The sequence below is a fragment of the Musca autumnalis genome, unplaced genomic scaffold (genome assembly GCF_047663935.1).
Source record: "Musca autumnalis isolate F117 unplaced genomic scaffold, ASM4766393v1 scaffold_3, whole genome shotgun sequence".
In the NCBI taxonomy this organism is placed as follows: Eukaryota; Metazoa; Arthropoda; class Insecta; order Diptera; family Muscidae; genus Musca; species Musca autumnalis.
In genome coordinates, this window is record NW_027411866.1 from 169887322 (window position 1) to 169905071 (window position 17750).

The 17750-nt window shown below is 37.0% G+C and overlaps 1 protein-coding gene across 11 annotated transcripts in view; it reads left to right on the forward strand.

The window, feature by feature from the left end:
• The window catches only part of LOC141398095 (uncharacterized), a 373354-nt gene that overhangs the window by 355173 nt on the left and 431 nt on the right, over positions 1-17750 (forward strand). For 7 of the 11 annotated variants that reach the window (XM_073975314.1, XM_073975315.1, XM_073975312.1 and 4 more), the window contains 4 exons: positions 1870-3163; positions 16907-17033; positions 17130-17299; positions 17365-17711. In XM_073975314.1, coding sequence (XP_073831415.1) covers positions 2078-3163; positions 16907-17033; positions 17130-17299; positions 17365-17711 — 1730 coding nt within the window. In that variant the 5' untranslated portion in view covers positions 1870-2077. The remainder of the gene's footprint in view (positions 1-1869; positions 3164-16906; positions 17034-17129; positions 17300-17364; positions 17712-17750) is intronic. The other 4 variants (XM_073975319.1, XM_073975320.1, XM_073975318.1 and 1 more) reach the window with 3 other exon arrangements.

Here is a 17750-nt window from a genome sequence, read left to right on the forward strand (position 1 = left end):
ATTTTAATATTTTTATTAAAGACAAAATTCAACATTATCATTTGGGAGTTACAATTAGACTAACTTAAATCTAAGAATACACAAATTTATAACTGATGTTTAGTACTAAAAATTGGAAATGAGAGTAATTGAATATGGAGAAATGTTGGAATAAAGAAGTATGGATAATTAGAGAATTATAATAAGAATGAAGACTAAAACTAAGTAAAAGTAAATAAAGAATAACTATAAATAGAATACGAGGGAATGTAATGGGATAACAATATTTATTTTAAAAGAGGTTTGATACAATAACAATGTATCATAACTCGCGTGACGCGTCGTCGTTTTAAGGAATTTTTAAGATATTTGTCCCATTTGACCATCGTAATTTGGTATTATGTCTTTTCAGAGGCTAAAAAATATTTCTACCAAAGTTTGTTTATATAGGTCCACGTTTTGGTATGGCCCCCATATAACACCCCGTATATATTTCTTTGGAATTTTTTATGTATCTATGTGTCGTCGTTGCTTTTGCTTTTTTTCTATGCCTTTCAATAAACCACCACCATTTATAAAAGTGTGTATATCAATGAAAGGCATTGTGACTCACATGAGAGACCTTGTTCTCTCAGTGAGCGTAAATTTATTCACGCTCACAACATGTGTGGAGAAACAAAATATTCATTCTCAGCTGAGCAGTCATTGAGGAAGGGTGTGTCCACGTGTTGTTGGTCTGCTCGTCCTCGCAAAAAATATTCGTTAAAAATCCAAGTGTTGTTCTGCTAGTCCTCGCAAAAAATATTCTTTAAAAGTCCATGTGTTGTTGGTCAGTTAGAAAATATTCGTTAAAAATCCACGTGTTAATGGTCTACTAGTCCTCGGAAAAAATGTTCTTAAAAACCAAGTTCATTGGTCTGCTAGTCCTAGCAAAAAATATTCTTTAAAAATCCACGTGTTTTTGGTCTGCTAGTCCTCGCAAAAAATATTCGTTAAAAATCCACGTGTTTTTGGTCTGCTAGCCCTAGCAAAAAATATTCTTTAAAAATCCATGTGTTGACTACCAGAAGCTAGTCCTCGCAAAACATATTCCTTAAAAATACAGGTGTTGTTGGTCTGCTAGTCCTAGCAAAAAATATTCTTTAAAAATCCACGTGTTGTTGGTCTGCTAGACCTAGCAAAAAATATTCTTTAAAAATCCACGTGTTTTTGGTCTGCTAGTCCTCGCATAAAATATTCTTTAAAAGTCCGTGTGTTGTTGGTCTGCTAATCCTCGCAAAAAATATTCGTTAAAAATCCACGTGTTTTTGGTCTGCTAGCCCTAGCAAAAAATATTCTTTAAAAATCCATGTGTTGACTACCAGACGCTAGTCCTCGCAAAACATATTCCTTAAAAATGCAGGTGTTGTTGGTCTGCTAGTCCTCGCAGAAACTATCCTTTAAAAATCCATGCGGTGTTGGTCTGCTAGTCCCCAAAAAAAATATTCTATAAAATCCACAATTATTTGTCTGGTAGTCCTCGGAAAAACTATTATTGAAAAATCCAAGTGTTGTTGGCGTGCTAGTCCTCGCAAAAAAATATTCTTTAAAAATTTGCGTGTTGTTTGTCTGCTAGTCCTCGCAAAAAATATTCTTTAAAAATCCACGTTTATCGATCTTTTGGTCGTCGCAAAAAAATATTTTTCTAAAAATCCACGTTTATTCTGATAGGTCGATGATTTCATCTCCTTGATTTTTAATATTATTATTTTTTTTATTCCTCCGTACACCCTAATATGCATGTTTATTAAACTCAACAAAACTTAGCCTTAATCTCCTATAAAAAAAAAACAAAAAATAAGTGGATAAAACTAACATAATAATCTGTTTATATTTAATTTTTCTTTACAGATGAATAAACCCCGTAGTAATGAATCACATCACCGTCAAATAATTCCATTAAAGTGGAAAACAATTGGGACCACTGCTGACTGGTTCAACGCACACTCGCACACACATTTAATTGAGTTTTTGTAAATTGTAACGACAAAGAATATTCAAAACATTTCCCCCTATCCGGTTAATTGTAAACTACCCAAAAAAAGCACACACAAAAATAATGGATCCAACGACCTACGATGACAGACCGATCAGCATGTATGACAATCTGAATATGACCAATAATGTTAATACAACGAGCACACCTAAAACAAAACTAAATGAACCAGTGACGATGTCGTCGTCAACGTCATCGCCAGCAACGTCTAAAACAAATGGAGCAGCACATTCGACGTCACCCTTTACCGATATAACGTTTAGGTTTAATGACAACAACAATACCAACAGCAGCACACCACTGTTGAATGGTAATCGGAACTTGAATCAAATACCACCCAGTATAGCGGCCGATTTATACTCTATCCCATATAAAATGGCCAATACAACAGCAATAACCAAACCAGCCATAACAACAACCACCACTGCATCTCCACCTCGTTTTTCGCCCATAGCAGCATCAGAAGCCAGTATAGGAAATACATTCACGTCACCATTATCACCAATGTTACCGACTGCAACAAAAGCAGCAGCACCAACAACGACAACAACAACGTCACCATCATCATCATCGTCTCCACCGCCAGCACAGCCCCTTGCCGCTCTAGCCGAAGCAACAACAGCAAATAATTCAACAATCAATGCCAGACTCAATGAACGACCGCTTAGTCAACATTCGCAATTCGAGCTAAACGAAACAGTTCACAGTATTGCAGCAGTGAAAGCTGCACTTAACGAAGCCAAATCGAAATTTTTTGGCATAAACGGTTTTGCGACACAGTCGCCGCCACAGCATCAATTTGTTGATCCTAACGAATCTCAGAAACAAAATCTATTGTCAAATAACGTTCATCAACCGCAGCCTGTAGTACAACCACAACAATCGAAACCACAGCCAAAATATCAAAACATACCCGAAAATAGTGCATTATTTCGTACACAACCAACCGTTGCTCCAGAATTGCCGCCAAAACCGATCGAATATCAAAATTTAAATAAAACTCCCACGCCAGCTAATAAAATCACAACCACCAACAACAGCAACAGTCCAGTGGACGACAATAATCAACACAACAGAAAAATGCCTGATGGTACGATTTACAATCAGATACCGTTGAACGATATCGATGGTGCATCACACCGATCACAGGTGAGTTGAATTATTATAACTGAAGGAGAGATGATTAAATTTTAAAATTCTTCAAATTTCTTTGAGTTATGTTTCTGTGAGCCGTAGACAAAAAGCCGTTTGAATTAAATCACGATATTAATGTTTCGGGAGAAGCATTCCATTGTTATTCGAGCATTTGAAAAATCTCAAAATACTTTGTTGATTAAAAACCGGAACTTCAAACGACTTTGTATAAATTCAAGTTGGGTTTGAATATACTGGGCAACACATAAAATGCAAAAAAGTTGTAGCAGGAATTTTTAAAGTGCATATTGAAACTATAAACGGGTTTTGTCGTTTTAGATGCCGTTTGGATTTTATGGACTCATCTAAACCGGGCTAAACATGACTCTTTTCGACCTGTCGAAACTAATAGGAATTTTGGTTTGCAGCCCTAAAGTAATAGAACTGCACCAAGCGCATCAACATGTCGAACAGTTTACATAATTTATGGAATTCTGGTCAGTATCAGCTACACTATTGGCAGTCCAACCAAGTAAACTTTTACAAAAACATTCCTAATAAAAAAACCAGTAAGGAAAGGATCAAAGTCGGGCGGGGCCGACTATATGATACCCTACACCGATGTGAATATGTAAAATATAGATGGGAATTATATCCAAATCTTAACCGATTTCGATATATTTAGAGATCCGAAGTTTGGACCAAATCGGTTGCTACGTCTATGAGAAATAGCGCGTACCATTCTAGCGAATATTTTCGAAGTTTTGTGGGGGATGTACCAGAGTTGACTTATAATATAATAATAATTGTTTCACAAACATCCCATAAGGGACAAGGGAGACTTCTCTCATATCAATGAGTGCACCCTGGTTCATATTAGCTCATTGATATGGGACCTACAGTTTATCGCCGAGTCCGAACGGCGTGTCTAAGACACCACTTTTGTAGAGATTTTTTACATGGCTGAAATAATAAGGAAATGTCGCCAACATTACTGAGGGGTATTTTGCCACCGTTGAAAAGTGTTTTGATGTTGCCTGGCCGGGGAATCGAACCCACGACCTTATGTGTGCAAGGCGGGTGTGCATACCATTGCACCACGGTGGCACCCGAGTTGACCTATATACTCATCTAATATTCGAAGAAATATTATAATATCCAAAGTGTGGACGAAAGCAGTATTCGGTTCGAGCTCCCCAGCCACTACATATGGTGTCATAGGGATTTTTTTACAACTTTCGGGCTGTTTTCTCAAGAAGTATGGACTTGCCCCTGAAAAAACTTTTACTGTCGTGATTGAGGCAGCGAATGCAAGTTGCTTTAACAAAAATCAAAGCTATTCGAGAGCAGGTCTTAAAGTGAATTTATCCAAAATTTTGTGTGGATGGTACCCGAAGGCGTGGACAAATATAGTCCATATTCGAACCTGATGTATATCTTTGTAGGTATATTAGGATGTGTACAGTATGAACCAAATCGGTGAATCTCTTCAAGAGTTATCGTGCGCACATTTTTCTTAACATTTTTGAACTTTTTGGGGGAGGTACTTGAAGGACCGATATGGCTTAGACCGAATCGCAGATGCATTCGGGAGTTATCTTGCGTTCCAACCACTACACACGGTGTCATAGGGTTTTGTTTGCACCTTTCAGGCTATTTTCTCATAAAGTATGGACTTGCCCCTGATGAAACTTGTACCGTCAAGTGAGGGGCAGCGAGTACAAGTTGTTACAAGAAAAATCAAAGCAATGCGAGAGAGCAGGTCATAAGCTGAACTTTTCCGAAATGTTGTGTGGGAGGTACCCGAAATAGCGGACCGATTGAGTCCATATTGGAACCTCATCTAAGTCTGGTAGAAATTTCACGATGTGGAAAGTATGGACCAAATCGGTTACATCCTTTAAGAGTTATCGGGCACACTAATTTTCCGAACTTTTGTGGGGGAGGTACCGGAAGGAGTGGACCGATATAACCCATCTTCGAACTTAAACAAAGTTTGGACAAAATATTACGAAAGCCAATTTTTGGATCGAATCGGTTGAACCGTTCGAGAGTTATGGTGCGCTCCAATCAGACAGACAGACGGACGGACATTGCTCAATCAACTCCAAATTGTCTGAAACACATTTCGTCCAAGCATACTTGGGGTCTAAACCCATTATTTCGATGAGGCACATTTTGCCCGTATGAAAGTATATACACCCTTGTTAGCATAAATGCTGAGGGTATGAAAAAAGTTCGAACGGACCGAACTCTCTATACCCGAGTTATATTGAAGCAAAATGGAATAATTAGTTTCTTTTTCATGTCCCAGCAAATCATTGCCCTCTATTAACAATTTTCCGAATAAAACTTTTATGTCTACATTTCGATCTGAAAATGTGAAAAGAACCCACGAAATTCAAAAAAATAGGGCATTACCGCTATTATTAAATCGTGGAACTATACCGTCAATTCTCTGTACGAATGTTTTATACCTCTAGCGGAGACTAAATTCCAAATTTCTGCCGTTTCGGTGTGATAATGTGGCTAAATCCTTGACAATACCGAAATTCGGGAGGCACTGTTCTATGGGGGCTATATGAAACGTGGACGTAGAATTTCTGGAGAAAAGTTTAATGCTCCCAACGAAGAATAATTACGAAATTTAAGCCATTTCAATGTGATAATTAGAATAACACCAACAAAATACCGAAAATCGGGAGGTACCGTTATATGAGGCCTATATTCACATGTAAACCCACGGTGCGCCTTAACTAACTTTAAGTGAAAGGTGCTTACACCTGGGAAGTTTTTGCGGATTCTGAAACTATAATATTCATAGATGAGAAAAATAAAAGACAAACAAAAAATCGACACAGAGATTTTCAAAGTTCACATTTCTAGGGATTTTTTAGGTGTTCACTATTTTGCTTGGAAACCGCAAGTCCTATCGTAACTTGACAAAAGAAGATGTTGTTATAGTGAAAATCCTCTACAACATTTTCTTTAGTCCCTTTTCCATAGGACTTGCCGTTTTCAAGCAAAATCCTGAAAACCTAAAATAAACCTAAAAATGTAAATTTGAGCGCGATTTATTTAAAAATCCCGTTAGCAATTTTTCTTGTTTTTTAATTTGTCTCATCTAGGAACATTGCTGTTTCAGATTCCGCAAAAACATCCCAGATGTAAGCGGTTTTCATTTAAAGTTAGTTAAGGCGCACCGTGCAAGACATTGTCTTATAAGTACACGCAGAGAAAAAATATTTTTCGCTTTTGTTGGAACAAAAATATATGTTTTGGTTCCAAAAATGTATTTGTTTTGTTCAAACATTGTAATCGAAATCCAAAAATACCATCTTTTGTTCCAAACATAGGAAACAAAAACAACTTTCGAATTTCCGCAATATTGTTAAAATCGTTAACAATACCGATTTTAGGAACTATCATAATCTAATTTTGTTTACAAAAAGTATTGTATTGACAAAACCAGCCCAAAAATTTTTGATTTGAGTACATATACTTCTCATATACACTTTTCGCATAACTTGGATATAAATGTCGCGTATAATATTGCAATCATTGATGAACACAATACATGGTTTGCTGCATTGGCTGACAACAAAGACAAACAAAAAGCCACAAGAACCCACCACAACATAAGGAATAATTAAACACCATAACAAACATGAAAAGGAAAGAAGAATGAAACAAAACAGAAACAAATAAAAACAAGAGTCTCACAAGTACATACACACAAAAACAAAGGTAAAGGCAGCATGTCATACAAACACACCACAACTCACCAAAATTGTTTTTTCAACACGGCATCGAATAGCGAGAGAAGAGAAACAAATTTTCGAAGAAAAGAGAGAAATATTGTTCAGTTGACACAAACTATTTTTGGATTTACAATACTACATGAGGAATCCAACAATATGTTAACAATACATATTTTGCTCTTGGAATATTGTTGGATCAAACATATTTTTTTCTCTGCGTGTAGGCGATACACTCATTGCATTGTCCCAATTTGAACTTCTATATTTCAAAAATGGTTAAACCTAGGAAGCAGTCATAAAGGTAAATCTTGTAGATAATGTTCACTGCTACAACATTTTCTTTTGTCACGTTACGATAGGACTTGCGGTTTCCAAGCCAAATCGTGAATACCTAAAAAAAACCTAAAATGAGAACTTTGACAGCGATTTATTTGAAAATCCCTCCGTCGATTTTTTTTTTTTTTTTTTTTCTTTGATTTTTCTCATCTATGAACATTGTAGTTTCAGAATCCGCAAAACTTATGCCAAGTTTATACTTGCGCTCCAAAATCCACTGGATTTCACGAAATCCTGAAATACACCCCGGTGTTTACACTTATTTTTTGTTGATTTCGAACATATCACAATAATCAAGGTAGATGCATATGCGCAGCTGATCGAACATGAATTTTCAAAACAAGTTTTTATAAATTGAATTAGTCATCAAAAATATACGACAATATAGAACTTTGCAACTTTATTTCGAAAATTATCGTACAATTATCTATATATCGTATAAATTGTGTATAGTACTAACAAATGAAAAAATACAAAATGATTTTATCGTTGAGACATAATAATAATAAACTTTGATAGATAAAATTTGTGTTCAGAACTTGCAAAATATGAATACTTGCAGCAGTTTTCCCGTTTAGTGCTAAAAATGTGTTCCCGTACTCCGAAATCTAGCATGATTTGCACTTCTCTTTGAACAAAAATAGCGCCGAATAACTCCCTATTCTCCTGTTTTTGGCAATACAATTTTGGCCTAGTATAAACTAGCAGCATGTTAATTGGTATCTAGATACGATAGCTGATACGTTGATTTTGACATTTCTGCTGCAGTTTTTGCAATTTCCGTCATTTTTTCGTCCCCGTATTTTTTAAGAAATTTGTATGGGGAAGCAATTTTTGACAATTCTCTTTTTTTTCTAGCACTACCATTAAAAAAGTACGATAACACAATGAAAAATATCATTGTAACAAAGTAATTTTATATTTCTTTCACATTGTTTACAAATTTTGATACAAAATTTTTTTGTTGCAGCAATTGACCATCTACCTTGTTTATTGTGATACGTGAAAAGTGTTGCAACTTTTGGCACTTTTTTAGGCAAAAACTGGGTTGTATATAATGTGTACTGTGATTTCGATGTTGATTTCGCTGAAATCACGAAATGAGATGATTTCATTTTTGTATGCGAAATCATGATAAATTTTGCATGATTCCGCGCGAAATCACGAAACGCCTTCGAAATCACGAAAAGACGCCGAATGTAAACCAAACATTACCAGGTGTAAGATATTTCATTTAAAGTTACTTAAGGTGCACCGTGAACCTATAGCTAAAAGTTTCTGGGGGAATGTTTAATGCTCCCAACGAAGACCAAATACGAAATTTAACCCATTTCTGTGTAATAATTAAGCCAAAACTTTGAAAATAGCGCAAATAGTGAGGTACTGTTCTATGGGGCGCAATATCAAAACGTAGACCTATACCAACAAAATTCTGGGGGAAAGTTTTATGCTCACAACGAAGACTAAATACGAAATTTAAGCCAATTCGGTGTGACAATGAACCTTGAAAATACCAAAGATTCGTGATTTCTGTATCCATAAATTCGTGATTTCTGTACCCATAAATTGTTTTAGGCTGTTCTGTAATAACACATAAGATCTGTTAGAGTTGATAACAATCATTATTTACTGGTTTATTGGGACAGAGGAGCTACAAAATGTAATATTCCTTACAGGACCCCCCATTTTTTTGTTCTAAAATCATAAAAATTGTAACTTTTTTTCGACCGGATTTTGATGTTTTCGTATTTTTGATAGTAGTTTAGCACATTTTCTTCACAATTCCAATTATTATTAGTATTTGCGATATATTGGAGGTCTTTATGGGACATTATCTCTGATTCTGGGCCCATATGGGTTTTCAGCATCACTAACTCTACAAGGGGAGTTAAAATTTTAATTTTTGGAGCAGGTTCATTCAGGAAAATAATGTTAGGAAGGAAAGCTAAAGTTTTCCCTATGATTTGGATGGTCAAATTTAAATGTCCTTAAGAAATTGTCTTATTTACCTAAAGTGGCTCTATTATTTCGCACACCTCTTTACAGGCTCAGCCCTGCCTAATATAAGGTAAACCCCCAAATTGGAAAAATGTTAAATGAATTTTATTTATGGGATAATGTACCACTATAAAAATGCAAATTGCGCCATAAAACACTTTTCAGATGTAATTTAAAAACGTTTAATGCATTGTAACTTCAGTGGCTCTATTATTTCGCACACCAGTGTATATATTTTTCCATACATACGTACATTTCAAAACAATCATCGAATAACCGATAAATTGCATAAGCAAAGTTCTGAACTTTTGTGTTAGAGGTAATCGAAGGTGATGTCCGATAGAGTCCTTCTGTGTAACTGGGTGGTCCTATGTTAGTCACTCCTTGAGATGACATTAAATCAGTTAAGATACTAGTTGTGTCTTTTTACTTTTTCAGTAATAATTATTCAGTAACTTCTTTCCAGAGAGTAAGAGAGATTTTTCTCTTTGATACGAAAATAGAGAAAAAAGTAAAAAGACAGCATTTACAGCCTGTTCATGTATGTCGACCGAAAGGTTTTTTGCGCTTAAAAAGTGGAAAAAAAAATCATTTTCTGTTCATGTAAACACCTTCAAAACGAAAATCTATGCGACCGACAAGGCATACTAAATAACACGTAAACGTACACTTTTCCATTAAATTTGGGTTTATGTCATGGCAGAACTACCAGGTAGTGGCATCGTAAAATTTTGAATATGTTATGTCAAAACTTTCTTTATGTTGTTGGGGAAATTACAACAAAAATTATTTTTTTATAGAGGGATTTGACTTTTCATATTCGATCAGCTGGTGTGATACCACTACCTGGTAGTTCTGCCATGGTTTATGTATTTCGAAAGGACTGTCCCTTATAGAAAGAGAATGTCAAAATCACTCACTTGCCTTGTAGCTGCCGAGTTGAACGTAAACTCGCGAATAACACCGAAAATCTTAAAACAAACTTATGCAACACATTCTTGAAACAAAATAAAAAATTTTTAGACACGTTTTTAAGGCTGTTTCATTCATTATTTTGAAGAAATCAATCAAATAAAATAATTCAAAATACCGACACATTTTATTTTCTCAAAAAAGAAAACAAATCACACATATTCCAATATTTGTATGTATATGTGGATTTTGTTTTCATTTCTCATTTGGCTCTCATTTATGGAACATAGTTGTAGAAATGTACATTCAAATTAGTAGTATTTCGCATAGGATACGTAACGACAGTCGCACGATAGTTTGCGAAATACATGAACGCATTTTTAGACGGAAGTGAGTGCCTGCTTTCCTTTCGTACAGATTTCCGTGCGACATATGTACATGAACAGGCGGTTAGTAAACTTTGGCAAGATAACAGTTGATAACCAAAACAAAAACATTGGCGCCAATGCATGAACGAAAAAATAACTCCAAAAACTCCAAACATCTGTCAAAACTATTCTCTCACTTCGCTTTCTTTTACTGAACTTTTGTGTAAAAAGACAGCATTTACAGCCTGTTCATGTATGTATGTCGATAAGAAAATGAATGCGCAAGAAAGACTACCAAATTTGAGTGTGTTTTTCAAATTTGTTTTTTGTTTTGAAGTAAAAGCAAAGGCAATAATATTTCAAAAACTAAAGTTTGGGTGTGTTTCATGCGCACACATTTTCGTTTCGAAATACATAAACTGAGAGTTAGTAACATTTCGTAATAATTATTACAAATTATCACGTAACAAGTAAAAAAGTATCAGTCGGCTTTGCCGACAGAGATATACCCTCAGCCTGTGTATATTGAAACAATTATTTCCCAAAAAATGTATGTATTTAGGGGTTTTTAAAAATATTGGACGTTTGAACCGACAAAAATGTTGATAGGATTAAAGAGCAAAAGTTTTGCGGTGGAGATACTAAAAGGAATTGATCGACATTGACCATTATGGAAGTGAATCTCCAGGCACTACATATGGTGCCTACGGGGTTTTTACACCCTTCAGGCAGTTTGCTCAAGAAGTATGGACTTGCCCCTTAAAAACGTTTACCATCGTAATTGAGACAGCGAATGCAAGTTGCTTCAACAAAAATCAAAGTGATTCGATATCAGGTCTTAAAGTGAACTTATCCGAAATTTTGTGTGGGAGGTACCGGATGGAGTGGACAAATATAGTCCATATTTGAACCTGATCTATATCAAGTAGATATATTAGGATGTGTAAAGTATGGACCAATTCGGCCACTCCCTTCAAGAGTTACCGTACGAACAATTTTTCCGAACATTTTTGAACTTTTGTGGGGGAGGTACCTGAAGGAATGGACCGATATGGCTTATCTTCGAACTTAAACTATGTTTGCACAAAATATTACTAAGGCCAAATGTTGGACCAAATCGGCAGATCCGTTCTAGAGTTATCTTGCGATCCAACCACCTCACACGGTGTCATAGCGGTTCTTTGCAACTTTCATGCTATTTTCTCAGGAAGTATGGACTTGCCCCTAATAAAACTTGTACCGTCGAATGGGGGGCAGTGAATACAAGTTGATAAAACAAAAATTTAAGCGATTCGAGAGATGGCCCTAAACTGAACTTTTCCGAAATTTTGTGTGGGAGGTACCCGAAGGAGTGGACCGATTGAGTCCATATTGAAACCTTATCTAAGTCTGGTACACATTTCAGGATGCACAAAGTATGGACCAAATCGGTTACTAACTTCAAGAGTTATCGTGCGCACAAATTTTCCGAACATTTTCGAACTTTTGTGGGGGAGGTACCGGAAGGAGTGGACCGATATAACCCATCTTCGAACTTAAATCAAATCTGGACAAAATATTTCGATACCCAAAATTTGAACCGAATCGATTGATCCGTTCGAGAGTTATCGTGCGCACCAGCCAGCCAGACAGGCAGACGGACAGACAGACAGACGGACGGACATTGCTAGATCTACTCAAAATTGTCTGAAACGGATATCGTACAAACATACTTGGGGTCTAAAACCATTATTTCGATGAGGCACATTTTTGGTCGTATCAAAGTGTAAATACCCTCTTTAGCCTAAAGGCTGAGGGTATAAAAAGACACACCTACTATGTGATCGTTCGAACTTCCGCATGAAGAATCGTGTTATGATCCGGCAGAGATTTTTATTTCTGGTTCTTCAATATGAAGTCTCATTCCCGTTCTCCCCCTAGCACTAAGCCATGTGTATAACCGCAGCTTCCCATTAGGCTAGGGTTCCATCGATCCACATGTTTCTGTTCGGTATTACCGAATTATTCACAGAAGGTAACTACATTTGCTTCGCGTATGAGGTCTGATACAATATGATATATTGAATACTCGTTGTGACAGTTAATATGTTTTGGTAGTCTATTTCGATCCACTACCCATCGGCTTGAGTCTGAATTTTTATGATATGAAGAGACAAAATTGTTTCGAAAGACCTATGTTGTTGGTGTATTCCTTATTACCCCGCTAATACTTAAGCAACGCACTCTTTGCCTTTTTCCCCCTTAGAAATATTATAACGTCTTCGGCATAGCAGACTAGTGGAAATCCTTTGCGTTTAAGGTCTTTAATAGACTGTTTATGGTATTAACACCCAGTAATGGTGATACGATCCCACATAATATACATTTTTATGGTGTCAGCCTAAAGGCAGCGGTCTCGACGAGCTGAGTGGATCTGGCTATGTGTTTCCGTCTGTCCATATAAAACTTAAAGCCACGCTAAATGTCGCAAATTTGATCGGATCGTCAAGAAATTTTGGGTGGAGATTAGTATTCTGATGAAGAAGCCTATTGATTTTAGTGATAGTAAAATACCATTCAGGGTTCGAAATAGGCAAACAGCTTTAGCTTCTATTAGCGGTATTCCAAAAGAACAAATAAAAAAAGTATCAGTCTGCTTTGCCGACAGAGATATAGGGGGTTATCATGAATGAAATTTGCCCGTGAGTTTTGTCTTTCCGCCGTTACAACTTAAGGGAGAAAGTGAAAAAATTCACGGGGAATTACCGTTCATGATAACCCCCATACCCTCAGCTTATGTGAATTGAAATCGAATACCGTCTACGTAGCCAAAATCCTTTTCCCCATAATTATGTATTAGGGAGTTTTCAGATTTTGTGGCCCTTTTAGGACATATGATCTTGAGGAAAAAATTATATATTTGGATTAGAACTCAAAAAGGTTTGCGGAGGAGATACCTGAAGGAATGGATCGGCATAGTCCATTTTAGAAGTGGATCTCATTTTAGGAGTCATTTATTTTCGATAAATATCGCATCCATCAATCATTTCATTTGGTTACCGTATAATTTAGATCTTTTGGGACATTATGTAAGGAAACATGCACTTGCCAACGAAAAACATAATATAGCTGTAAACGGGACCACAAGGAAGGAGAGGTAGCCTAAGAAGAAGACCGATGTGGACTATTTTTGAAGTTAAACTAAAGCAAAGGATCTTTGAACAAACCCTAAACTGCACTTACACAAAAATGTTGAAATGTTTTGAGGGAGAGGTAGTCTAAGAAGAAGACGGATGTGAATTATTTTCTAAGTTAAACTAAATTTGGACTATATTTTGTCATAATTCCTAATTTGGACCAAATCAGCTGCTCCGTTGAAGATAATCGTGCGTACCATTCTAGTGAATTTTTTGCACTTTTGAGGGGAAAGTAATGGAAGGAGTGCACCGATATAGTTGTTATTTGAACTTGGATAACATATTCCGAAGGCCAAATCGGCTGATCCGTTCGAAAGTTATTGTGGGCTCCAGGCACTGTACTTGGTGCCGTAGGACTTTTAAAAGCTCTCAGGCCATTTTCTCGGTAAATATGGACTTGCCCCTGAAAAAAACTTGTACCGTCGTAATGGGGCAGCGAATACAAGTATTTGCAAAAAGAATTTTCCGCAATTTTGTGTGGGAAGTACCCGAAGGAGTGGACCGATGGAGTCTATATTTGAACCGGATCCATGTCTCGTATTACGATGTTCAAAATATGGACCAAATCGGTTACTGCATTCAAGAGTTATCGTGCACACCATTTTAGCAAAAAATTTTGAACATTTGTGGAAGAGGGAGGGAGTGGACCGATAGGGCCCATCTTCAAACTTGAACTAAGTTTGGACAAAATATTAGGCAAGTCAAATTTTGGACCGAATCGTCTCATCCGTTCGCGAGTTATCGTGCGCTCCAGCCAGACGGACGGGCGGACATTGCTGAATCGATTCCCAATGTATGTTATGTACCCTCGTTAGCATAAATTCTGAGTGTAGGTTAGGTTTAAGAATGCGCAGCCATCTAATAGTATAGGAGACTGCTTCACTCGGAGACCGTTGGTCCATTGTGTTCATCCTGTGTGGGTTATAGTTGCAAATTAAAAGATGTGAGGATAGAGATAATGAGATGATGGTGAAATACAGGATGATGAAGATGTAAAGATGAGAAGTTTGATGCCGATGTATAGATAATATTATACTGCAAAATAGAAGACGTTTGATTAGTATTTAAAAGTTAAGGTCCCTTGCCAAGCCATGATAGATGTTTGGCAAAGTTAAGAACAATGGGGTCTGTGTTAGACAGGAATGTCAGAGTGTCTATCTCATATCTACCGAGTGTTCGGTATCCTCTTTGTTCGCAACAAGGGGCACCTACAAACAAGATGTTCGACAGTCTCTATCTCCTCCGCATCTTCACATAGTCTGCAGTAGTCAATGCCACTGTCATCCAATTTTGAGGTTAGAGATCTCACTCTGCAGTGACCTGTTATAAGTCCCACTGCGATTTTCATCCCTAACTTATCAAGTGAGAGGAGGGACGCCGTTCTTCGAAGAGAGACCACAGGCCAGATCGCCTTGGGTATCCAGCCATATTCCAAAAGCCATCTTTGATGTGCCCTCTCATTGAAGACCTCTCGAAGTTTTCCCATGTAGTAGTCCATCGGTGGCCGGACGGTTTCATCAACTGATAAGTCGATAGACTTAGAGCCACCTCGAGCTAGCTCATCTGCTACCTCGTTTCCCATAATGTTGCTGTGACCCCGAACCCAACATAGCTTTACGATATCGTGTATATCCTGCAGAGCTTTCCTGCAATCAAGAATAGCTCTTGAATTTATAGTCCAAGACTTGAGGGCCGCCTGACTATCGACATATATCGTCACCGGTCCTGTAAGACTACCTTCAAGCCCTTTCACCAGTTCAGCTCTTTCCTGATAGCAAGAATCTCCGCCTGAAAAACACTACATTTATTGTTGAGTTTATATGAGTTTTTAATTAGTGGATTCTCGCAGTATACGCCAGCGCCAGTACCTTCTTCCATCTTGGACCCGTCTGTGTATACTGCCAGACCGTCCATGCGTTCCTGATATAATCGCTTACGCAACCACTGTCACCTAACTCAAGTCGACTATCAATTAGTTTTAGGACATTCGAGTATCCATAGTGTGAACCACGCCAAAATCCTGACTCCCGGAGTCTAAAAGCAGTTCTCGCCGCCTGAAACTGGTTTAGGATATCCAAAGGTTGGAAATCCAAAATGACGTTTAAAGCAGCTTGAGGAGTGGTTTTAATCGATCCGGTAATCAGCAATGACGCGGTTCTTTGTACACTTGATAGTCTGGAGAGTAACGCTTTGTTCCCGAGAGCTTGCCACCAAACCAGCCCACGGTTACATACAGCCAGGGTATGATTTGTGGTCTCAGTCCCCATGAAGTTCTTACAGGAGTAGAGTAGTCTATATTCCTTTTACATGTCAAGCGATGGTCCAGAATAGTGCCGAGGTATTTAGCTTCCGTAGGAATGCTGAGGGTATAAAAACCTGATAATGAAACTAGAAAAATGCCAACATTTACAATGAGGTAATGTTGGTTGGTGTATGTGATTCAACACTGGAGATGTCGCAATATGCGCTAATTTATCATGATTATACACTCCACCATAGTATGCAGGGTATAGTGAGTTAGTTTTTTTGTTCGTAACTCATCGAAATAATCATGTGCGATTCCACAAAGTATATATATTCTTGATCAGGGTAAAATTCTGAGTCGATTTAGGCATGTTCTTCTATTGTAATCAATCTAGCGTCCGCAATAATAGAGCTACACAATACCCGGGTATATTTTTCCGTCAAATTCGAAAATTGGCAATAACGGTACCTCCCGATTTTGGTTATTTTGAGGATTTCAGGTACATTTTTTGCCCAAATCTACTGTAATTTGACATTTGAAATTCCCCCAAAAATTGTCAACGTGGGTTCATGTTTTGATATAGCCCCCATAAAACGGTACTTCCCGGTACTTCTTCTCCACCAAAAATTTTCCACATAGATTCATTTGATGGTATAGGCGTCTTATAACGGTACCTCTCGATTTTAGGTATTTTTAGGTTTTTAGATGCATTTTTAACCGAACTAACGGTAGTTTTATATTTGAGATTTCCAGTGGTCACAAAACTTCTCCACCAAAAAATGTCAATGTTTTGGCAAAGCGCATATATAGCGCTACCTTCCGATTTTAAGTAGTTTATGGATCTTAGCTACATTTTTTGACCGAACTACCTGCAATTTGACATGTAAAGTTCCCAGTGGTCACAAAAGTTCTCCACAAAAAATTGTATTTATTTATTTATGTTTTTTTATTTAATTTTTCAGACTGTCTATATGGCCACAACAGTACCACAAAATATTAAAGGTAATAAAATCGCTGGACGACATACACCAACACGAAGTAGCTTACGACACAGTCGTATGCTGGTCGTAAGTAATAAACACTATGAGGGTATGTCCAAGTGCTATTTAATTATTCATACTTTGGTTGGCATTTTAATTAAAATATTTTTTTGGTTTTTCTTTATTTTTGATTCTGCAAATCCAGTAGAAATAAAACATCCCAATCCAATGGGTTTCCACCAGCCAAATCTTGCCCGCTGGCTATTAATCTTACAAATAATAATTGGTATTCTTTTAATAAGTTTGTCAATATGGATATTTGTGCTATCACCCAATACCCCGATACAAGATAATCCCTATTGGTGTGGTTTAGTGGTAAGTAGGAACAAATTCTAATAATTTTTAAATGAATTAAATAAATATTGTTCTTTTCTTTACAGCTACTTATAACCGGTATTATTGGTTTAATATTAATACGCTATCATCGGATAAAACGTGATAAAACCCGAGAACATTGCTTCATATTTCTGCGTATGGATTCATATGTTCTTGCCCTGCTATCTTTATTGCTTTGCTGTGTGGCTTTAATATTTGCTGCCATCCATTATAGTCGCATCACAGCCTCAGATACAAAATGTGAAAGTGTCCACATGCTAATCGAACATGGTTCATGTGTGTGCACATTTAATGTCCCGAACACAACTAATGCCACGGAATCATTGGCCAGTGAAGATGAAAATGTCACAGAACAAGAAATAGTCGATAACAGTTATAAATTTGAGTATCGGTAAGTCAAAACATCGTTTATCTTAATGCGCCATTTGTT